Below are 17,809 nucleotides of genomic sequence, written 5' to 3'. Positions count from 1 at the left end.
TCCCCAAGTGCTGGGATTATAGGCGTGAGCCACCGCACCCAGACCAGCAGTTCCAGTTTTAGCATAGATTTGCTTATGTGTTAGTTCAAATTTTAATAGAGATTCAAAAATGACTCATTTTTACCAATAATGTTAAATTAGTTTTTGTTGGGCTAGCATGGATTCATAACCACCATTTTATACTAGCATCATCAGTGAGGAATTGTATTTCAAGGTTCAAACAAAAACCAGCAAATAAACTTTTTTCTACAAAAAAAAAAAAAAAATAGCACAGATGCCCACGTGCCATGGGACTCAATGAGAACAAGCTCCATGCTGAGCCCTTTACATACACCACCATGTTTGAATGTCATAGCAACTCTGAGACAAGTGTTCTTGCTCAGCTCCCGAGTGAAACTGAAGCTCAGAGAGGCTAAGCAAATTACCCAAGGTGACTCAGCTTTTCAGGGGCAGAGCCAGTATGTGACACCAGTCAAGCATGTCAGTTGGACTCCACACCCATGATCTCAACACTTCCTGTACGTCCTCTAATTGTGGCAATGAAGAACTAGGGCTTAGGCCAGGCGTGGTGGTTCACGCTTGTAATCCCCACACTTTGGGAGGCTGAGGTGGGTGGACCACTTGCGGTCAGGAGTTTGAGACCAGCCTGGCCAACATGGTGAAACCTCGTCTCTACCAAAAATACAAACATTAGCTGGTCCTGGTGGCAGGCACCTGTAATCCCAACTACTCAGGAGGCTGAGGTAGGAGTATTGCTTGAACTCGGGAGGTGGAGTGTCAGGCCTCTGAGCCCAAGCTAAGCCATCACAGCCCCTGTGACCTGCACGTATACATCCAGATGGCCTGAAGTAACTGTCGATCCACAAAAGAAGTGAAAATAGCCTTAACTGATGACATTCCACTGTTGTGATTTGTTTCTGCCCCACCCTAACTGATCAATGTACTTTGTAATCTCCCCAACCCTTAAGAAGGTTCTTTGTAATCTCTCCCACCCTTGAGTATATACTTTGTGAGATCCACCCGCTGCCCGCAAAACATTGCTCCTAACTCCACCGCCTATCCCAAAACATATAAGAACTAATGATAATCCCACCACCTTTTGCTGACTCCTTTTTCGGACTCAGCCCGCCTGCACCCAGGTGAAATAAACAGCCTTGTTGCTCCCACAAAGCCTGCTGATGGACTCTTCACACGGACGCGGGTGACACAGAGGTTGCAGTGAGCCGAGATCCCGCCACTGCACTCCAGCCTGGGCGACAGAGCGAGACTCAGTCTCAAAAAAACAAAAAAAAACAACAAAGGTGACCCCCGAACCCCAACAATAACAAAGGTGACCCCCGAACCTTGACACCTCGACAGGGCTGAGAGGGGAGAAGCTGGGTGAGGGCCTCTAAATGTGGGGAGATTTTAGGGAAGGGAGGCAAAGATGACCTCCTGGACCTAAAAGAGGAGGGAGGACATGAGGGTAGGAGAGGCATTGAGAGGCGCCCACCTTGCCCTTGGCAGGGTCCCCAAGTAGATGGGATGGAATAAATGGGAAAGAGCAGGGACCCCACGATCTCCAGGGATGGAAGGGGGTTCGGGGAGGAGGAGGATTTAAGGAAATTTGTGAGCCCGTAGGGAATGAGGAGACCCCGAAGGTCGAATCTTGGAACTTCGAAGGTCTAAAGCCAGGAGGGATGAGGAGTGGAGAGTGAAAGGAAGGGTCTGGTTCTAAGCGGTGGATGGGGCAATGGAGCTCCCCATTGGACCAAGGAGATGCCGAGAGGGATTCTCCCCTCAACAACCCAGTTCCCTCTCTCCCTCCAAGCTCCGCTCCCCATCTCCAGGCCTGGGCCAGGTCTCCCGGACGCTGCCAGAACCTCCCCGAACAAGCGCAGACAAAAGCCTCAGCAAAAAAGCCTGAAGAAGGCTCATATAATCCCTTGCCATCCAGAGGGAGAAGGCGAGGCGGGCGGAGTACGCTGGGTGGGGATTCAAAAGCGACGCGAGCTCTCTGGCCAATCAGAGCCGAGAATAGTGAGTCGCGTCGCTCAACAAGAAGTGGGTGGGACCCTAACCCATCGCCGCTGGGTTCCCCTACAAATCGGAAGTCTCGATTCCCCTTACGCAGAAGTTGATTGGTCAGTTTTCAGAACTAGCCTGTCAATTTTGGAAGCTGAGTGAACGGCATTTCCTTATCGACACAAGGTCCCGCCTCCAGTCTCCTAGCGCCACGGGGGCACAAGGGGCGGAACAGAAAAACCTTAAAGGGCGAGGTACGTGGTAAACGAAGAGGTCAGACCCTGGTTTCCAAATGGCGTCAGATCCCGATCTTAGTAACAGGAGAAGCAATAAAAGAACAAGCTAGAACAATCCCATGACGCTAGACGTGAGCAGTACGCGCCATCTGCCTCTGGGATTTAAAGTAACCGAATGGATAGACCCTGACTTGAAATCTGAAGATCCGGGTTCTCATCAGTCTCCAGGAAAGAAAAGCAAGCCAGATCTCTTGGCAAAAATCCTATTCCGGCCAGTCACTGGACGAGTAACATCGTCCAGCATAGGGCGATCCTGGTGCCTGGGACTTCTCCTTAAAATGCAATTTTGCGGGCCAGGCACGGTGGCCTACCCCTGTAATCCCAGCACTCAAGGCAGGAGGATCACGTGAGGCCAGGAGTTCGAGACCAGCCTGGCCAATATGGGGAAACCCCATCTCTACTGAAAATACAAAAATTAGCTGGACATGGTGGCGCATGCCTGTAATCGCAGTTACTCGGGAAGCTGAGGCAGGAAAATCGCTTGAATCTAGGGAGGCGGAGGTTGCAGTGAGCAGAGATCGCACCACTGCACTCCAGCCTGGGTGACAGAACAAGACTGTCTCAAATAAATAAATAAATAAATAAATAAAAATTTTAAAACACCCTGTAATCCTAGCACTTTGGAAGGCCCAGGTGGGAAGATTGCTTGAGACTAGCAGTTTAAGACCAACCTGGCCAACACAGAGAGAACTCTTCTCTATTAAAATAAATAATTTTTTTAAATGTGGATTAAATGAGTTCATATTATTCATTAAAATAGACCTCCAGTCTGGCCAACATAGTGAAGCCCCATCTTTACTAAAAGTACAAAAATTAGTGGGGCGTGGTGGCGGGCACCTGTAATCCCAGCTACTCGGGGCTGAGGCAGGAAAATCGCTGGAACCCGGGAGGTGGAGGTTGCAGTGTGTTGAGACAGCGCCACTGCACTCCAGCCTAGGTGACAGAGGGAGACCCTGTCTCAAAAAAAAAAAAAAAAAAGACCTTCATTTTACAAAATAACGTAGTACTCCCCCAACTCTCAAGGTTGTGAAGAACAAGGAAAGATTTAGAGAGGGCCACAGATTAGAGGAGACTAAGGAGAGAGAGTGACTAAATCCAACATGGTAGTCCAGATTGGATCCAGGACCAGAAACAAAGGACATTAGTGTAAAAACTGGTAAAATCCAAATAAAGCCTGCAGTTTACCTAATAGTCCTGCCAGTTTCTTAGTTGTGACTAATGTACCATGTACATTACATGACAATGTAAGATGGCAACATTAGAGGAACTTGAGTCAGGAGTAGATGAGAACTCTATTATCTTTGTAACTTTATATTTGTAACTTTTCTGTAAGTATAAAAGTGTTCCAGGCGAGCATGGTAGCTCATGACTGTAATCCCCTGGCACTTTGGGAGGTCAAAGCAGGAGGATCTCTTGAACCCAGGAGTTTGAGACCAGCCTGGACAACATTCTGAGATCCTGTCTCTATAAAATAAGGCACCTCGTGTGGTGGTGTGTGCCTGTGGTCCCAGCTACTCGGGAGGCTGAGGTAGGAGGATGGTTTGGGCCCAGGAGGTTGAGGCTGGAGTGAGCCATGATCACACCACTGCCCTCCAGCCTGGGTGACAGAGGGGGAACCTGTTTCAAAAAAAACACACAAAAAGTATTGCAAAATAAAGCATATATTTAAAAATATAAAGACCTATGCCACTCCTCTTAGCTGATTCTTTTCCAGTCCCTGAATCACTATGTTTGTTTTACTTTCAGAAGCTGTTCCCTCCCCAGGAATATTCAACTTCCAGTCTTCCAATACCTTCCTATAACAGCCTTTCCTAACCATCTTATCTACTTGATTTTTTTTTTCTTTTTTGAGATGAAGTTTCACTCTGTAGCCCAGACTAGAGTGCAATGGTGCAATCTCAGCTCACTGCAACCTCCACCTCCTGGGCTCAAGTAATTCTCCTGCCTCAGCCTCCCAAGTAGCCGGGACTACAGGCATGCCCTACCATGCCCGGCTAATTTTTGTATTTTTATTTTATTTTATTTTATTTATTTATTTTATTTATTTTTGAGACAGGGTCTCACTCTGTTGCCCAGGCTGGAGTGCAGTGGCATGATCTCAGCTCACTGCAACGTCTGCCTCCCAGGTTCAAGCCATTCTCCTGCTTCAGCCTCCCGAATAGCTGGGATTACAGGTGCCTGCCACCACGCCCAGCTAAGTTTTGTATTTTAAGTACAGATGGGGCTTCACCATCTTGGCCAGGCTGGTCTCAAACTCCTGACCTCAAGTGATTCGTCCACCTCGGCCTCCCAAAATGCCGGGATTAGAGGCGTGAGCCACCAGGCCAGGCCCCTAACCACATTATCTACTGTATCTCCCTACCTCAGTGCTTCTATTTCCCCTTGCTCTGATTTGACATCTTCAGGTACTTATTCTTACAGAATATATGCTATGTATGTCTCATCTGTCTCCCTTACAAGCATGCAAGTTTCCTGAGAGTAGGGGCCATGTCTATTCTGTCCCCAGTGTGCAGCCTGGAGCCCAAAGCATAGCAGGCATTGAATATTTCTTAAATGAATGCATGTAAGAATGACGACTGCTTCTCAGCAAAACACTGTCACAACTACCAGCAATAACAATAAGTAAATATCATTTGTTCAGCCTAATTGTGGTCCAGATTCTGTGTTTACTAATACACGGGTAATATCACAAAGAACCTGGACGGCAGTATTAGCCCCATTTCTCAGATGGAGAAACTAGGGCATAGAGACTAGAAGGACCTAGAGTTACAAAGCAAGTTAGAGCCATGGCCCCTAGTAGAACCCAGCGCTTAGAATGGCTAAGACCCCCAAACCATCTACCACGCCCTCTGCCCTGGGGAGTGTCCACATGTCCAGATTTCCCTACCTAAAATGTCCCTTGAGTCCTAAATAATCTGTCTTGAGGATATGGCAGGAATAAACAGAGAATGAGAAACAGAGAGACAGAGAGAGAGAGAGAAGGGGGCAGGGGTCCCGGGACTACTGGATCTGAGAGAGGAAAGGGTCTGGGGACCCAGAGTTCGGGGTCTGAAGAAGGAGGGGCTGGAGCATGGACTCCCGGGTCTGAGAGAGGAGGGGCTGGGGCCCTAGACTTCCGGGTCTGAGGGAGGAGGCGGCTGGGGATCTGGACTCCTGGGTCTGAGGGAGGAGGGGGCTGGGGATCTGGACTTTTGGGTCTGAGGGAGGAGCTGGGGATCTGGACTCCTGGGTCTTAGGGAGGAGCTGGGGATCTGGACTCCTGGGTCTGAGGGAGGAGGGGCTGAGGATCTGCACTCCTGGGTCTTAGGGAAGAGCTGGGGATCTGGACTCCTGGGTCTGAGGGAGGAGGGGCCTGGGGATCTGGACTCCTGGGTCTGAGGGAGGAGGGGCTGAGGGGGTGCTGGAGGACTGAAGTAAGCTGTCTCGAGGAACTACATCCAGGTCCCCTCCTGTGCTCTTTCTTTCAGGGGTCCGGATCACTCCGCGAGCCACGCCCCATTTCTGACCTGGCCAAGCCCCACCTCTCTCCGCCTGGGTCCCTCCCCAACCTTCCCGGGCCCTCGAAGGATCTCGGAGGCGAAGTTACTAGAAGATACTTAAGAGGGCCCCAGGGGAGATGGAACAACCAAAGGACGGGGCTGGGCCAGAAGGGTGAGACAAACAAAGACCTCCTGAGAGGGGGACAGAAACCCAGAGAGAGGAGGGGACAGTGAAAACGAGAGAGAAAGGATGCACTGAACAGACCTGCATAGAGAATCAGGAAAAACAAAAAAGGCTCAGGTATCATCACATAGAATCTTAGAAGAGCTTAGTGAGAGTTGAGCGAGATATTTAGAAACAGGCGGAGACCAGGTGCAGTGGCTTATGCCTGTAATCCCAGCATTTTGGGAGGCCGAGGCAGGTGGATCACCTGAGGTTGGGAGTTCGAGACCAGCCTGAACAACATGGAGAACTCTGTCTCTCCTAAAAATACAAAATTAGCCAGGCATGGTGGCGCATGCCTGTAATCCCAGGTATTCGGGAGGCTGAGGCAGGAGAATCGCTTGAACCCGAGAGGCGGAGGTTGCGGTGAGCCAAGATCAGCCATTGCACTCCATCCTGGGCAACAAGAGCGAAACTCCATCTTAAAAAGAAAAGAAAAGAAAAAGAGCTAGAAACAGATACTCATCGAACAGAAATTTCCAAGAATAAACCAAGAAATGTGAAGACTCCAGGGATCCCCAGAAGGCTGGAGAAATCGTGGCTGTCCACTGTTTTAGCACTTACCAGACCCAGCCCTGTTATTTGTGCCTTTGATACCATCCAAAGCCATCTTTGACTATAAACAAGTTAAGGTTTGGAATAGGAAAATGGTTTGTCCAAAGATACACCACCAAAAGCGAGGCGGCCAGGAATTGGAACTGAGTTCTGTCTCATGCTGCAGTTCATGGCAGAGCTGTCTGTTTCTCTAGAGAGACCCGGGTTAGAAACAAAAAGAGAGAGAGAAGCGGGGGAGGAAGTCACAGGTGGGCACTGAGGATGGAGAGATGGCTGCCTTCCGCAGAGGTGCAGAGACAGCCTGGCAGCGAGAAACAAGGAAGTACGGAGACGCTGAGCCCCACTGACCTGTCTTTTTGTTCTAGGAACAACCTGTCCCTGCCGTCATCTGGGACTGAGCCATGGCCCCCTGCGCCTCTCCCAACCCCACCACCCTGGCTCCTGAGCTCCACAGACCCCGCCCATCTGGGGCTCCCAGAGAGCGTGGCCTCTGTCACCGTGCCCATACGCCTGGACACCCTCTCCTGCCTCCTGCACAGCGCCCTGCTGGGGGCCTACACCTTCCAACAGTCCTTGCCCTCTTGCTCCTGCTGCCCCCAGGCAGGCCACACTCAGCCTGGCGCAGTCAGGAGGCCTCCCAGGGGACGCGGGGGCTGGGAAGTCAGGCACAGGCCAGGCTGGGGCCGGGGCCCACATCGACGAGGAGGCCTCGGGAGAGCTGAGCAGCCAGAGAGGGGTTGGGCAGGGGGCCCTGGGGCTGGCCCCAGGACCCCACCAATGACACTGCCATCAGCACCAACACTGCCTGCCCAGGATGGGAAGAAGGAAGCTCGAGGTCCAGAGCCACCCCTGGAAGCACCACCGGCTGCTGAGGACTGGGAGACAGAGTACTAGGACCCTGGAGGGTCCAGCACCTGAGATTGCAGTCGCCCAGGAGGGTTTTCCTGGGGCCCGGAGTGACCTCGGCCCTGTCAGAAGAACCCCAAGAAACATCTTCCATCCTCCCCTCTCCCCAAAACCATGGTCCCAGGAGTAGCTCCTGTGAGCCACTTGGTGAACTTGACCTAAGTCACCTGAATCCCAAGCCAGAAGAAAACCCTAAACCTCATGCCCAGGCCTGTCTCCTTGATGGCCTCAACCCCATTCCCAATGCCATCCCCAACCACAACCACAATCCTTACCTCATTCTCAATCCCCAAGGTTCCCCGAGCCCCATCCCCTACCCTCTCCCTAACCCCAAAGCCACTCCTACCAGCCTCTCTCTTCCCCACTGTCAATCCCTATTCCCAAACCCATTCACTCCCATCCCTGTCACCAGTCCCAACTCCACTTCTGCGCCTCAACCCAAACCCACCCTCGTTACCAACCCCTTTCTCCTCATTCCCTATGTACCTCAGCCCATCTTTAATGTCCTCTGAATCTACAGCTCCAACGAGCCCCATCCTCAACCTCAGCCACAGCTCTGTGTCCATCCCCACGAAGAACAAACAATAAATGTGTGACTCTCCCTGTATCTTGCATGTGTGTGCTTACACAGCTCGGACAAAGCCAGGGTTGTTGTGAGCAAGGCTGGCGACAAGGTAGTGGGTCCAGGGGAGGGTCACAGAGGTCAGTGAGCAGGGGCTGGGGGTGGGGAGTCCCCTGGATGCCTGCTTCAGCAAATTCCATTTGAGGCCTCTGCCACCGCTGCATTTCTGATTGCTGGAAGCTGCTGGATCGTGGGACCGTTGTGTAGGGAGGCTTAAGGGATTTGGGGAACCTATGGGGGCCAAGAGGCCAGTGACCAGGCTCAGCTCAGTCTGCACAGAGGGGCCGTGGCAGAAGGAGGGCTCGGGCAGGCTCTGCCACTCAGGTAGGCACCAAGCATGGGACCTGTAGCCCCCTTTTCCCCAAGTCCCAGGAGTCTAGGGTCCCAGCTCCTCCTCCTCCCAGGACCTGGTGTCCATCCCCTGGCCCCTAGCCCCTTCCTTACCCAGCACCCAGGAATCCAGGCCCCTGGGCCTCTCCTCACCTAGGACTCAGGAATCTAGGCCTCCAAGCTATTCTTTGCTCAGAACCTGGAAGTCCAGGTCCCCGGCCTTCTCTTCCCCAGGACGCCAGGCTCCAAGAACCCAGCCCCTCCTCCCTGTTGTCTTTCCAGGATCCCTACCATCCTCCTCCCTCAGACCCGGGAGTCCGGGCCCCCAGTCCCTTCCTTCCCCAGGACCCAGGCGTCTAGGTCTCCATCTCCTTCTCCCAAGCACCTGGCATCCCACTCCTGAGCCCTCTCTTCCCCCAGTTCCCTTCCTCCATCAAGTCCCAGGAATCCAGCTCCCAACCCCATCTCTCCCCTTCCCCGCAGATCACCATGTACAGCTTCATGGGTGGTGGCCTGTTCTGTGCCTGGGTGGGGACCATCCTGCTGGTGGTGGCCACGGCAACAGACCATTGGATGCAGTACCGGCTGTCAGGGTCCTTCGCCCACCAGGGCCTGTGGCGGTACTGCCTGGGCAACAAGTGCTACCTGCAGACAGACAGCATCGGTGAGCCCCCCGGCCAGGGTCCGGGCCGCGCCTGGGGAAAGAGCAGGGCGGACCTCGGGGCCCAAGGACACCTGTATTCCAGATGGAGAACTCTGCGGCTCAAAGAGGGAAAGGGAGCAACCCAAGGTCACTCACATGGAGGGGGCAGAACTGGTACTGCAGGGTTGCTTTCTAGCTGCAGTGACACGGGGTGCTGGTTTGCAGGTTAAGTTGGGAGAGGCGGCATTTCCTGACGCCTCAAAGGTGTCATGCACAGCAGCTGGGGCTAGTGTCACGAAACAGCATTTTCTAAATATCTACTATGGACCAAGAACTATGTTAGGTACCAGGGGATACAGAAGAAATATGGGCCCTGAATTTGCTAAATACTGCATAATGTAGCATAAAGTATTTTTGCCTACTTATAATGTACCAGGCCATAGATAGAGAGATACATAGAGATATATAGTATAGTGCATGCTGCATAACATCTATAATATATTAAGTTAGTATATACTACATTATGTATAATATATGCAATTTATATTATTACATATAACTTATGTATAATATATGTAACTACATATATACATTAATAAATTAATATACAATATAGTGTATTATACATGCACCTCTATTATATAATAAATTACTAATACATAATATATTGTATATAATATGCTACATATTATATAATAAATAATGCACATATATTGTATATATGATGTAGAATCCATTATATTACACATTCAATATCTAATAAATAGTATATATTATGCTACATATAATATAATAAATTAATAGTGTATATATTATACAATATATTATAATAAATATATAAAGTAGAGAATATTATATTGCACACTTATTATATAATATATTAATAAATTTGGCCAGGTGTGGTGGCTCACAACTGTAATCCCAGTACTTTGGGAGGCCAAGGTGGGTGAATCACCTGAGGTCAGGAGTTCGAGATTAGCCTGGCAAAAGAGGTGAAACGTGGTCTCTACTAAAAATACAAAAATTAGCTAGGCATGGTGGTGCGCGCCTGTAATCCCAGCTACTCAGGAGGCTGAGGCAGGAGAATCGCTTGAACCCAAGAGGTGGAGATTGCAGTGGGCCCAGAAGGTGCCACTACACTCCAGCCTGGACGACAGACAAAGGCTCTGTCAGAAAAATAAATAAATAAAAATTAATTAATACTATATAATATATATATTACTACTAGTAATAGTATTAATAATACCTGACATTAATTGAGTGCTTACTATGCCCTATGTGCTATTCTAAGCACTTTACATGTAAGAGCAGTTCAATTGTATGTAAGAGTGAGACATGAGATGTGACCTCAAAATTCAAACATCCTCTTGAGTGGTTGAGAGGAAGAGCTAAGCCCCACTGAGTGCCGGACATGACAGGCACGGGAGATTTCGCCCACCCATTTCTCCCTGAGCCAGCCCTGAGGGAGAGGCAGGACGATGCCTGTTTGCTGGAGAGGTAGACTGAGGCAGGGAGAAGTGGAAAGACTTGCCTTGGGCCACCAGCTTCAGAGTCCCATCTGCCTGACTCCACACATCCTTCTCACTTCTGGCTGTCTCATCTGTGACACTTCTACATTTCTCCTGCTTCAGGCTGGGAATTCCCCGAGGGACAGCCCTGAGCTGCCTCTCTGTCTTATCTCTGCCAGGGATGCAGGAGACAGGGAGGCTTGGTGAAGGTCTTCGGGTTTTTTGTTTGTCTGTTTTTGTTTTGTTTTGTTTTGTTTTGTTTGAGACAGACTCTCGCTCTGGCAATGGCACTATCTCGGCTCACTGCAACCTCTGCCTCCTGGGTTCAAGCAATTCTCCTTGCCTCAGCCTCCCAAGTAGCTGGGATTATAGGCCCCCACAACCATGCCTGGCTAATTTTTGTATTTTTGGTAAGAGACAGGGTTTCACCATGTTGGCCAGGCTGGTCTTGAACTCCTCCTGACCTCAGGTGATCCACTCACCTTGGTCTTCCAAAGTGCTGGGATTACAGCTGTGAGCCACCACACTCAGCCTCATTATTTCATTTGATTTGATTTTTGTAGAGAGAGCATCTGGCTGTATTGCCCGGGCTTGTTTCAAACTCCCAGCTTCAGATGGACAGGGTGGCTCAGCCTGTAATCCCAGCACTTCGGGAGCTGAGGTAGGAGGATCACTTGAGCCCAGGAGTTTGAGACCAACCTGTGCAACGTAGGGAGACCCCATCTCAACAACAACAACAAAAATTAGCTGGGCATGGTGGTGTGCTCCCCTGGCCCCAGCTGCTCAGAAGGCTGAAGTGGGAAGATCACTTGAGCCCAGAAGTTTGAGGCTGTAGTGAGCTAAGATGGAGCCACTGCACTCCAGCCTGGTGACAGAGCAAGACCCTGTCTCAAAAAATAAGAAGGAGATACAAGAAATACTTAAAAACAAACACTCCTGGCTTCAAGCAATCCTCCTGCCTCAGCCTCCCAAAGTGCTAGGATTCCAGGTCTGAGACCCTGTGACCGGCCTGAATTAGTGTGCTAGGGGTGCCATAACAAAGTCCCACACACCAGGTGGCTTGAACAAGAGCAATGTGTTGTCTCACACTACTGGAGGCCTAGATGAAGATGTGGGCAAAATCACTTCTTTCTGAGGGGTGTGAGGGAGAATCTGTTCCATCTCCCTCCCTCCCTGGCTTCTGGTGATTTTCTGGGAATCTTTGGTGTTCATTGGTTTGGAGACGCATTACTCCAATTTTTGTCCCCGTCATACGTGGCATTTTTCCTGAAAGCGTGTCTGTGTCCAGATTCCTCTTTTTATAAGGACGGCAGTCTCTGTTTTATGTTTTTGTTTTGTTTTTTAGATGGAGTCTTGTTCTGCCGCCCAGGCTGGAGGGCAGTGGCATGATCTCGGCTCACTGCAACCTCCACCTCCCGGGTTCAAGTGACTCTCCTGCCTCAGCCTCCCGAGTAGCTGGGATTACAGGCACCCACCATCATGCCTGGCTAATTTTTGTATTTTTAGTAGAGACAGGGTTTCACCGTGTTGACCAGGCTGGTCTCAAACTCCTGACCTTAGGTGATCCACCTGTCTTGGCATCCCAAAGTGCTGGGATTACACTGGGCAGGAGCCACCAGGCCCAGCCCAGTCTTTGGATTAGAGTCCCACCCTACTCTAGCGTGATCTCTTCATAACTAATTATATTTGCAAAGACTCTGTTGCCAAATAAGGTACCATTCTAAGGCACTAGTCACAATTTCAACATAAAAATTTGGAGCTGGGGACAGAAAGATATAACTCAACCCATACAAATATCCATGGAGAACCTGTCAGGAATTTCTCTCACTGAGGCTTCTACAAGACAAAAGACTGGGTTTTACAAAGATCCTAGACTTTTTACTTTTCAATGGCAAGATGCAAGGTTTGAGGTATACCATTTTCCTGGGTGCTCCAGCAGACAGAATAGCCAAGCAGTTAGGAACGCGGGCCTTGGAGCTTGGATTCCAACTCCAGCCCTGTTTCTAATTATGAGACCTCGGCAAGTTACTTTACCTCTCTGGGTCTCCATTTCTTCACTTGAAAAATAAGAATAAAAATGGTACTTATAGAATAGGACTCTGGAGGAACAAATAACATCACACCTGGGTAGTGAGCCTGGCATATAGTTAGCTATTGCCAAAGGAGGAAGAGATTATTATTATCTTTCCCACAGCATCTCCTGAGGGGCCAGCGCTGGGCAAAGCACAAGAGAAGAATGGCCCCAGTGCTCAACATTCATTCATTTCACGCATTTATCGAGCACCTATTATGCACCAGGTGCTAGGTGCTGGGGACCCTGTGGTGAATGAGACAGCAAGGCCCTTGTCCTTGCAGAGCTAAGGATTTACTGAGGAGAGACAGACATTATAAATCAGTTAAAAACAAGTAAAAAGGACATTTTCAGATATAAGCAAGTAGTATAAAAGAAATGAAAGAGTAGGCCGGGTGCAGTGCCTCACGCCTATAATCTCACACTTTGGGAGGCCAAGGCAGGTGGATCACTTGAGGCCAGGAGTTCCAGACCAGCCTGGCCAACATGGCAAAACCCCGTCTCTAATAAAAATACAAAACTTATCCAGGCGTGGTAGTGTGCACCTGTAGTCCCAGATAGTCAGGACCCTGAGGCAGGAGAATTGTTTGAACCCCGGAGGCGGAGGCTACAGGGAGCTGAGATTGTGCCACTGCACTTCAGCCTAGGTGACAGAGGAAGACTCAGTCTCAAAAAAAAAAAAAAAAGAAAAAGAAAAAAAAAAGAAATGAAAGAAATGTGAGAGAGAATAGCAATTAGCAGGAAAATATAGGGAATCAGCATTCATTCATTCATTCATTCATTCATTCATTCAACAAACATTTCCCGAGGCCAGAATGCAAACCAAATGTGTGGTGGGGGTGTTTATGACACAGAACCAACCCAGTGCCTGTCCTCAAGGAGCAATCAGGCTGGAGGGGGAGACAGACAAAGAGAGTCACAACCTTTAGCCGTGGGTAAAGATGATGACTGAGGGGTGGGGAGATGCTTCCTAGAGGAGGGGTCATGGGAGATAGGCTTTGCAGGATGAGTAGGAGTTTGCCAGGTGAAGAAGAGGGCATTTGCAAAGAAGGGAAGGATGAGCTGGGTTAGGGATAAGGAAAGGGGCAAGGCATTTTCATCTCAGAGGTAGCAGCATCTCTCACTTAGAGCAGGGGAGGCGTGGGAGTGACCATGGGGTGCTCCCACAGCATACTGGAATGCCACCCGGGCCTTCATGATCCTGTCTGCCCTATGCGCCACTTCCGGCATCATCATGGGCATCATGGCCTTCACTCATCAGCCTACCTTCTCCCGCATCTCCCGGCCCTTCTCTGCTGGCATCATGTTTTTTGCCTCAAGTGAGTAAGCCCGCCCTCTCCCTACCCCTCTCCTCACTGTCATCTCAAACCCCAATCTGTCCCCACCCCTCAACACCATTCTCACCCCTTACTCCTCCTCACACTCAACCCCACCCCACCCTAATCCCATCCCCACACCCAAAACCAACCTCATGACTATTTCGAGTTCCGGTCTATTCTGACACTAGCTGGTGTACTACAATTCAGTTCTGGCACTAATCACCTAAAATTTGTGTTTGACTCCACAGGTTAAGACCACAGTCCTTAGCAAGACTGCCTCCACCTCAGCTACAAGCTGCAAGCAGGGTGCCTGGGCAACCCATGCTTTTGATCCACTGGCTACAAATTAGGAGGTTCCCAAGACCCACTCAGATTCAAAAATTTGCTGGAATAACTTACAGAATGCAGAAAAGTGCTATACTTACAGTTATAGTTTCATTCTAGAGGACACAACTCAGGCCCAAGCAAATGAAGAGACAGAGTCTAGGAGAGCCCAAAATGCAGAGCTTCCAAGCCTTCTTCCCGTGGAGCCAGGGGTCACCCTCCCAGCATACAGATGTTTTCACCAATAGGGAGCGCCACTGAGCTTCAGTGTCCAGAGTTTTCACTGGAGTCTTGTTAAATAGGCATGACTGATTGAATCGTTGACCATTGATGGAACTCAGTTTCCAGCTTCCTTTCTTCCCGGATATGAAGTTGTTCAGAGCCCCAACCCTCTTAATATCATGGTTGGTCTTTCTTTCTTTTTTTTTTTTTTTTTCCTTTTTTGAGATGGAGTCTCGCTCTGTCCCCCAGGCTGGAGTGTAGTTGCTTAATCTCAACTCACTGCAACCTCCACCTCCCCTCCCGGGTTCAAGAGATTCTCCTGCCTTAGCCTCCTGAGTAGCTGGGATTACAGGTGCATACCACCACACCCAGCTAACTATTATTATTATTATTTTTGTATTTTTAGTAGAGACAGGGTTTCACCATGTTGGCTGGGCTGATCTTGAACTCCTGACCTCAAGTGATCCACCCGACTCAGCCTCCCAAAGTGCTGGGATGACAGGCGTGAGTCATTGTGCCTGGCCTGGTTGGTCTCTCTGATGACTACATCCAACCCTGCATCATCTCATCTCATTACCATAAACTCAGGTTGGGCCCAAGAAGCTCAAGAATAACAAAGACCCTCCCATTACTCAGGAAGTTCCAAATATTGATTCTGCCTTCCAGGAACCAGAGACAATGGCCAGTTACATTATTTTTTTTTTTTTTTTTTGAGACGGAGTCTCACGCTGTTGCCCAGGCTGGAGTGCAGTGGCGCGATCTCGGCTCACTGCAAGCTCCGCCTCCCGGGTTCCCGCCATTCTCCTGCCTCAGCCTCCTGAGTAGCTGGGACTACAGGCGCCCGCCACCGCACCCGGCTAATTTTTTCTTTTTGTATTTTTAGTAGAGACGGGGTTTCACTGTGGTCTCGATCTCCTGACCTTGTGATCCGCCCGCCTCGGCCTCCCAAAGTGCTGGGATTACAGGCTTGAGCCACCGCGCCCGGCCAGGCCAGTTACATTATAAAGCACAACCATGTCCAACCCCATCCCAAACCTATCCCTCAATCATCTTTACCCCTAATTTCAACTCAACCCCGATCCTCACTCTTATCCCCACCCCAACCCACTTCCACCCCTTTCCCCAATCTTAGTTCCCACCCCCATCATCAGCTCTCTGCCCATCTCCAAAACCACACCCAGCCTTAGTCTCACCTGCATCCTCCTGCTCTCTCTCCCTAGCCCTTTTTGTCTTGTTGGCCTTGGCCATCTACACTGGAGTCACCGTCAGCTTCCTGGGCCGCCGCTTTGGGGACTGGCGTTTTTCCTGGTCCTACATCTTGGGCTGGGTGGCAGTGCTCATGACGTTCTTCGCAGGTACTGGGGGCAAGGGGTGGGAAGGTCAGTGTCCAGGGCAGAGTGGGCAGCAGATCGGGTGGAAGATGATAGGGTATCCCACATGGGTCCCTCAGCACTGGGTCAGGAGGAAGACTCCAGGTCTATGGAGTCTGGGGTCATGGATACCCAGGGAGAAAGAGAGTAGGGTGTTGGACTCTCTTGGGGTGGAAATGGGGCTGGGGGGGTTTAAGGGGGTCAATTTAAACTTCTCATGCAGGGATTTTCTACATATGTGCCTACCGGGTGCATGAATGTCGGCGCCTGTCTACACCGCGCTGAGCCCAAATGTGTCAACCAACTTCATCTGGAAGTTAAAGCGAGGCCACTGAAGAGGAGGAGAGTCTAGAGGCCTGAAATCCTGGTTCCTAGGGGAATGAGTGGGCTCAGTTCTGACCTCTGGGTTGAGGGGGGAGGTTGACTCCTGGTCCTAGGCCGGAAGGAGGAAGAATGGGGCCTGTGGGAGGGAGCTGAGAAGACTCAAGTCCCCACCTGCCTGGCAGGTTGTTAGAAAAATGAAATATCCATTAGAGTAACTTTCTGAGGTCTAATAAAATTGATGTGAAATTACTAAAGTGTTCATCCTTGAGGGGCTGGGATAGGGAGAAACAGCTGTAAGGGTGGTGGATGTGGGCAGAGGTGCTTTTTTGTGTGTTTTTCTTGTTGTTTTCGTCATTGTTTTGAGATGGAGTTTCGCTCTTGTCGCCCAGGCTGGAGTGCAGTGGCGCCATCTCAGCTACCTGCAACCTCTGCCTCCTGGGCTCAGGTGATTCTCCTGCCTCAGCTTCCCAAGTAGCTGGGATTACAGGGGCCCACTACCACGCCCGGTTAATTTTTGTATTTTTAGTAGAGATGGGGTTTCACCATGTTGGCCAGGCTGGTCTAGAACTCCTGACTTCAGGTGATCCACCCACCTCTGCCTCCCAAAGCGCTGGGATTACAGGCGCGAGCTACCGCACCCGGCCCAGGGGTGCTGTATTATGGAGGCCCCACCTTCTCCGTTTCTGCAGGGAGGGGAACAGAGATCAATCAACAGTACCTGTCCAGGAGCTCACCACAACTCAACTTCCAGGAAATGGATGTGTAGGATAATCGGACAAATGAAAAGATCTCTGAAAAAACTCCCTGCCCACGCCACCCCCAGTTGACTCCAGCCTCCTCTCTCCTCCCATGATGCGTCCGTTCAAAGGAAACACCAGAACCCTGAGCCTTCACCTCTGGAACCTGCTCTTCACACACTATTCATGACCGTGATCTTCTCTTCATTCACTTGTTAGTAATTCATTCTATTAATTGATGCTGGCTGGGTGCGGTGTCTCACACCTGCAATCCCAGCACTTTGGAAAACCAAGGCAGGTGGATTTCTGAAGCCCAGGAGTTCCCCAGGCAACATGAGAAAACCCCATCTCTCCAAAAAAAAAAAAAAAAAAACACATTAGCTGGGCATATTGGTATGTGCCTGTCCCAGGAGGGTCACAGGAGTCCGAGGAAACAGAGGTTGCAGTGAGCTGTGATCACACCACTGCACTCCAGCTTGAGCGAGAGTAAGACTCTGTCTCAAAATAAAAAAAAGAAAATAAATGGTTGCTAACTGCCGTGAGATTTACTAATGTCTATCATAAAATAATAAGACTGTTTCACAAGGCTGATTCTAATGAGACTATTTGCTACAGCTATGCTAATAAATATTATGTTTATAGAGGTTTATTCCCTAAAATAATATTTATTGGGGCCTCCTCAAATAAAAATAATACTGTATGTATAGAGGCTTTTTCTAATCATAATGACAATTGAAGCTTTCTCTAATAATTTATTGAGGCCTATTTAAATAGAAATATTTGCCGAGCCTTATTCTAGTAATCATATTTATAGGGGCTTACTCTAGCAATAATAATGATATAATTATGACTCCAGACTCAGGACTGCAACTTACC

The 17,809-nt window shown here is 49.7% G+C and overlaps 2 protein-coding genes across 3 annotated transcripts; both read left to right on the top strand.

Moving 5' to 3' along the window:
• The first annotated feature begins 2,197 nt into the window (after positions 1–2,197).
• Positions 2,198–8,064, top strand: C20H19orf84 (chromosome 20 C19orf84 homolog). The gene is made up of 3 exons (XM_011767866.2): positions 2,198–2,258; positions 5,768–5,951; positions 6,923–8,064. The coding sequence occupies exons 2-3, from the start codon at positions 5,917–5,919 to the stop codon at positions 7,449–7,451; spliced, it is 564 nt and encodes a 187-aa protein (XP_011766168.1). The 5' UTR covers positions 2,198–2,258; positions 5,768–5,916; the 3' UTR covers positions 7,452–8,064.
• Positions 8,065–8,353: 289 nt separating this feature from the next.
• LOC105497109 (lens intrinsic membrane protein 2) lies at positions 8,354–16,445 on the top strand. Of its 2 annotated transcripts, none has more exons than XM_011767865.3 (5): positions 8,354–8,409; positions 8,899–9,079; positions 13,807–13,956; positions 15,723–15,857; positions 16,096–16,445. In XM_011767865.3, the coding sequence occupies exons 2-5, from the start codon at positions 8,905–8,907 to the stop codon at positions 16,155–16,157; spliced, it is 522 nt and encodes a 173-aa protein (XP_011766167.1). In that variant the 5' UTR covers positions 8,354–8,409; positions 8,899–8,904; the 3' UTR covers positions 16,158–16,445. The 2 variants fall into 2 exon arrangements, with proteins under 2 accessions (XP_011766167.1, XP_011766166.1); XM_011767864.3 differs by having other exon boundaries at positions 8,899–9,205.
• Positions 16,446–17,809: the final 1,364 nt, after the last annotated feature.

Source organism: Macaca nemestrina, chromosome 20, assembly GCF_043159975.1.
Source record: "Macaca nemestrina isolate mMacNem1 chromosome 20, mMacNem.hap1, whole genome shotgun sequence".
Classification (NCBI taxonomy): domain Eukaryota; kingdom Metazoa; phylum Chordata; class Mammalia; order Primates; family Cercopithecidae; genus Macaca; species Macaca nemestrina.
The sequence above is the reverse complement of the archived record's forward strand: the minus strand, read 5'-3'. Positions and strand labels throughout refer to the sequence as shown.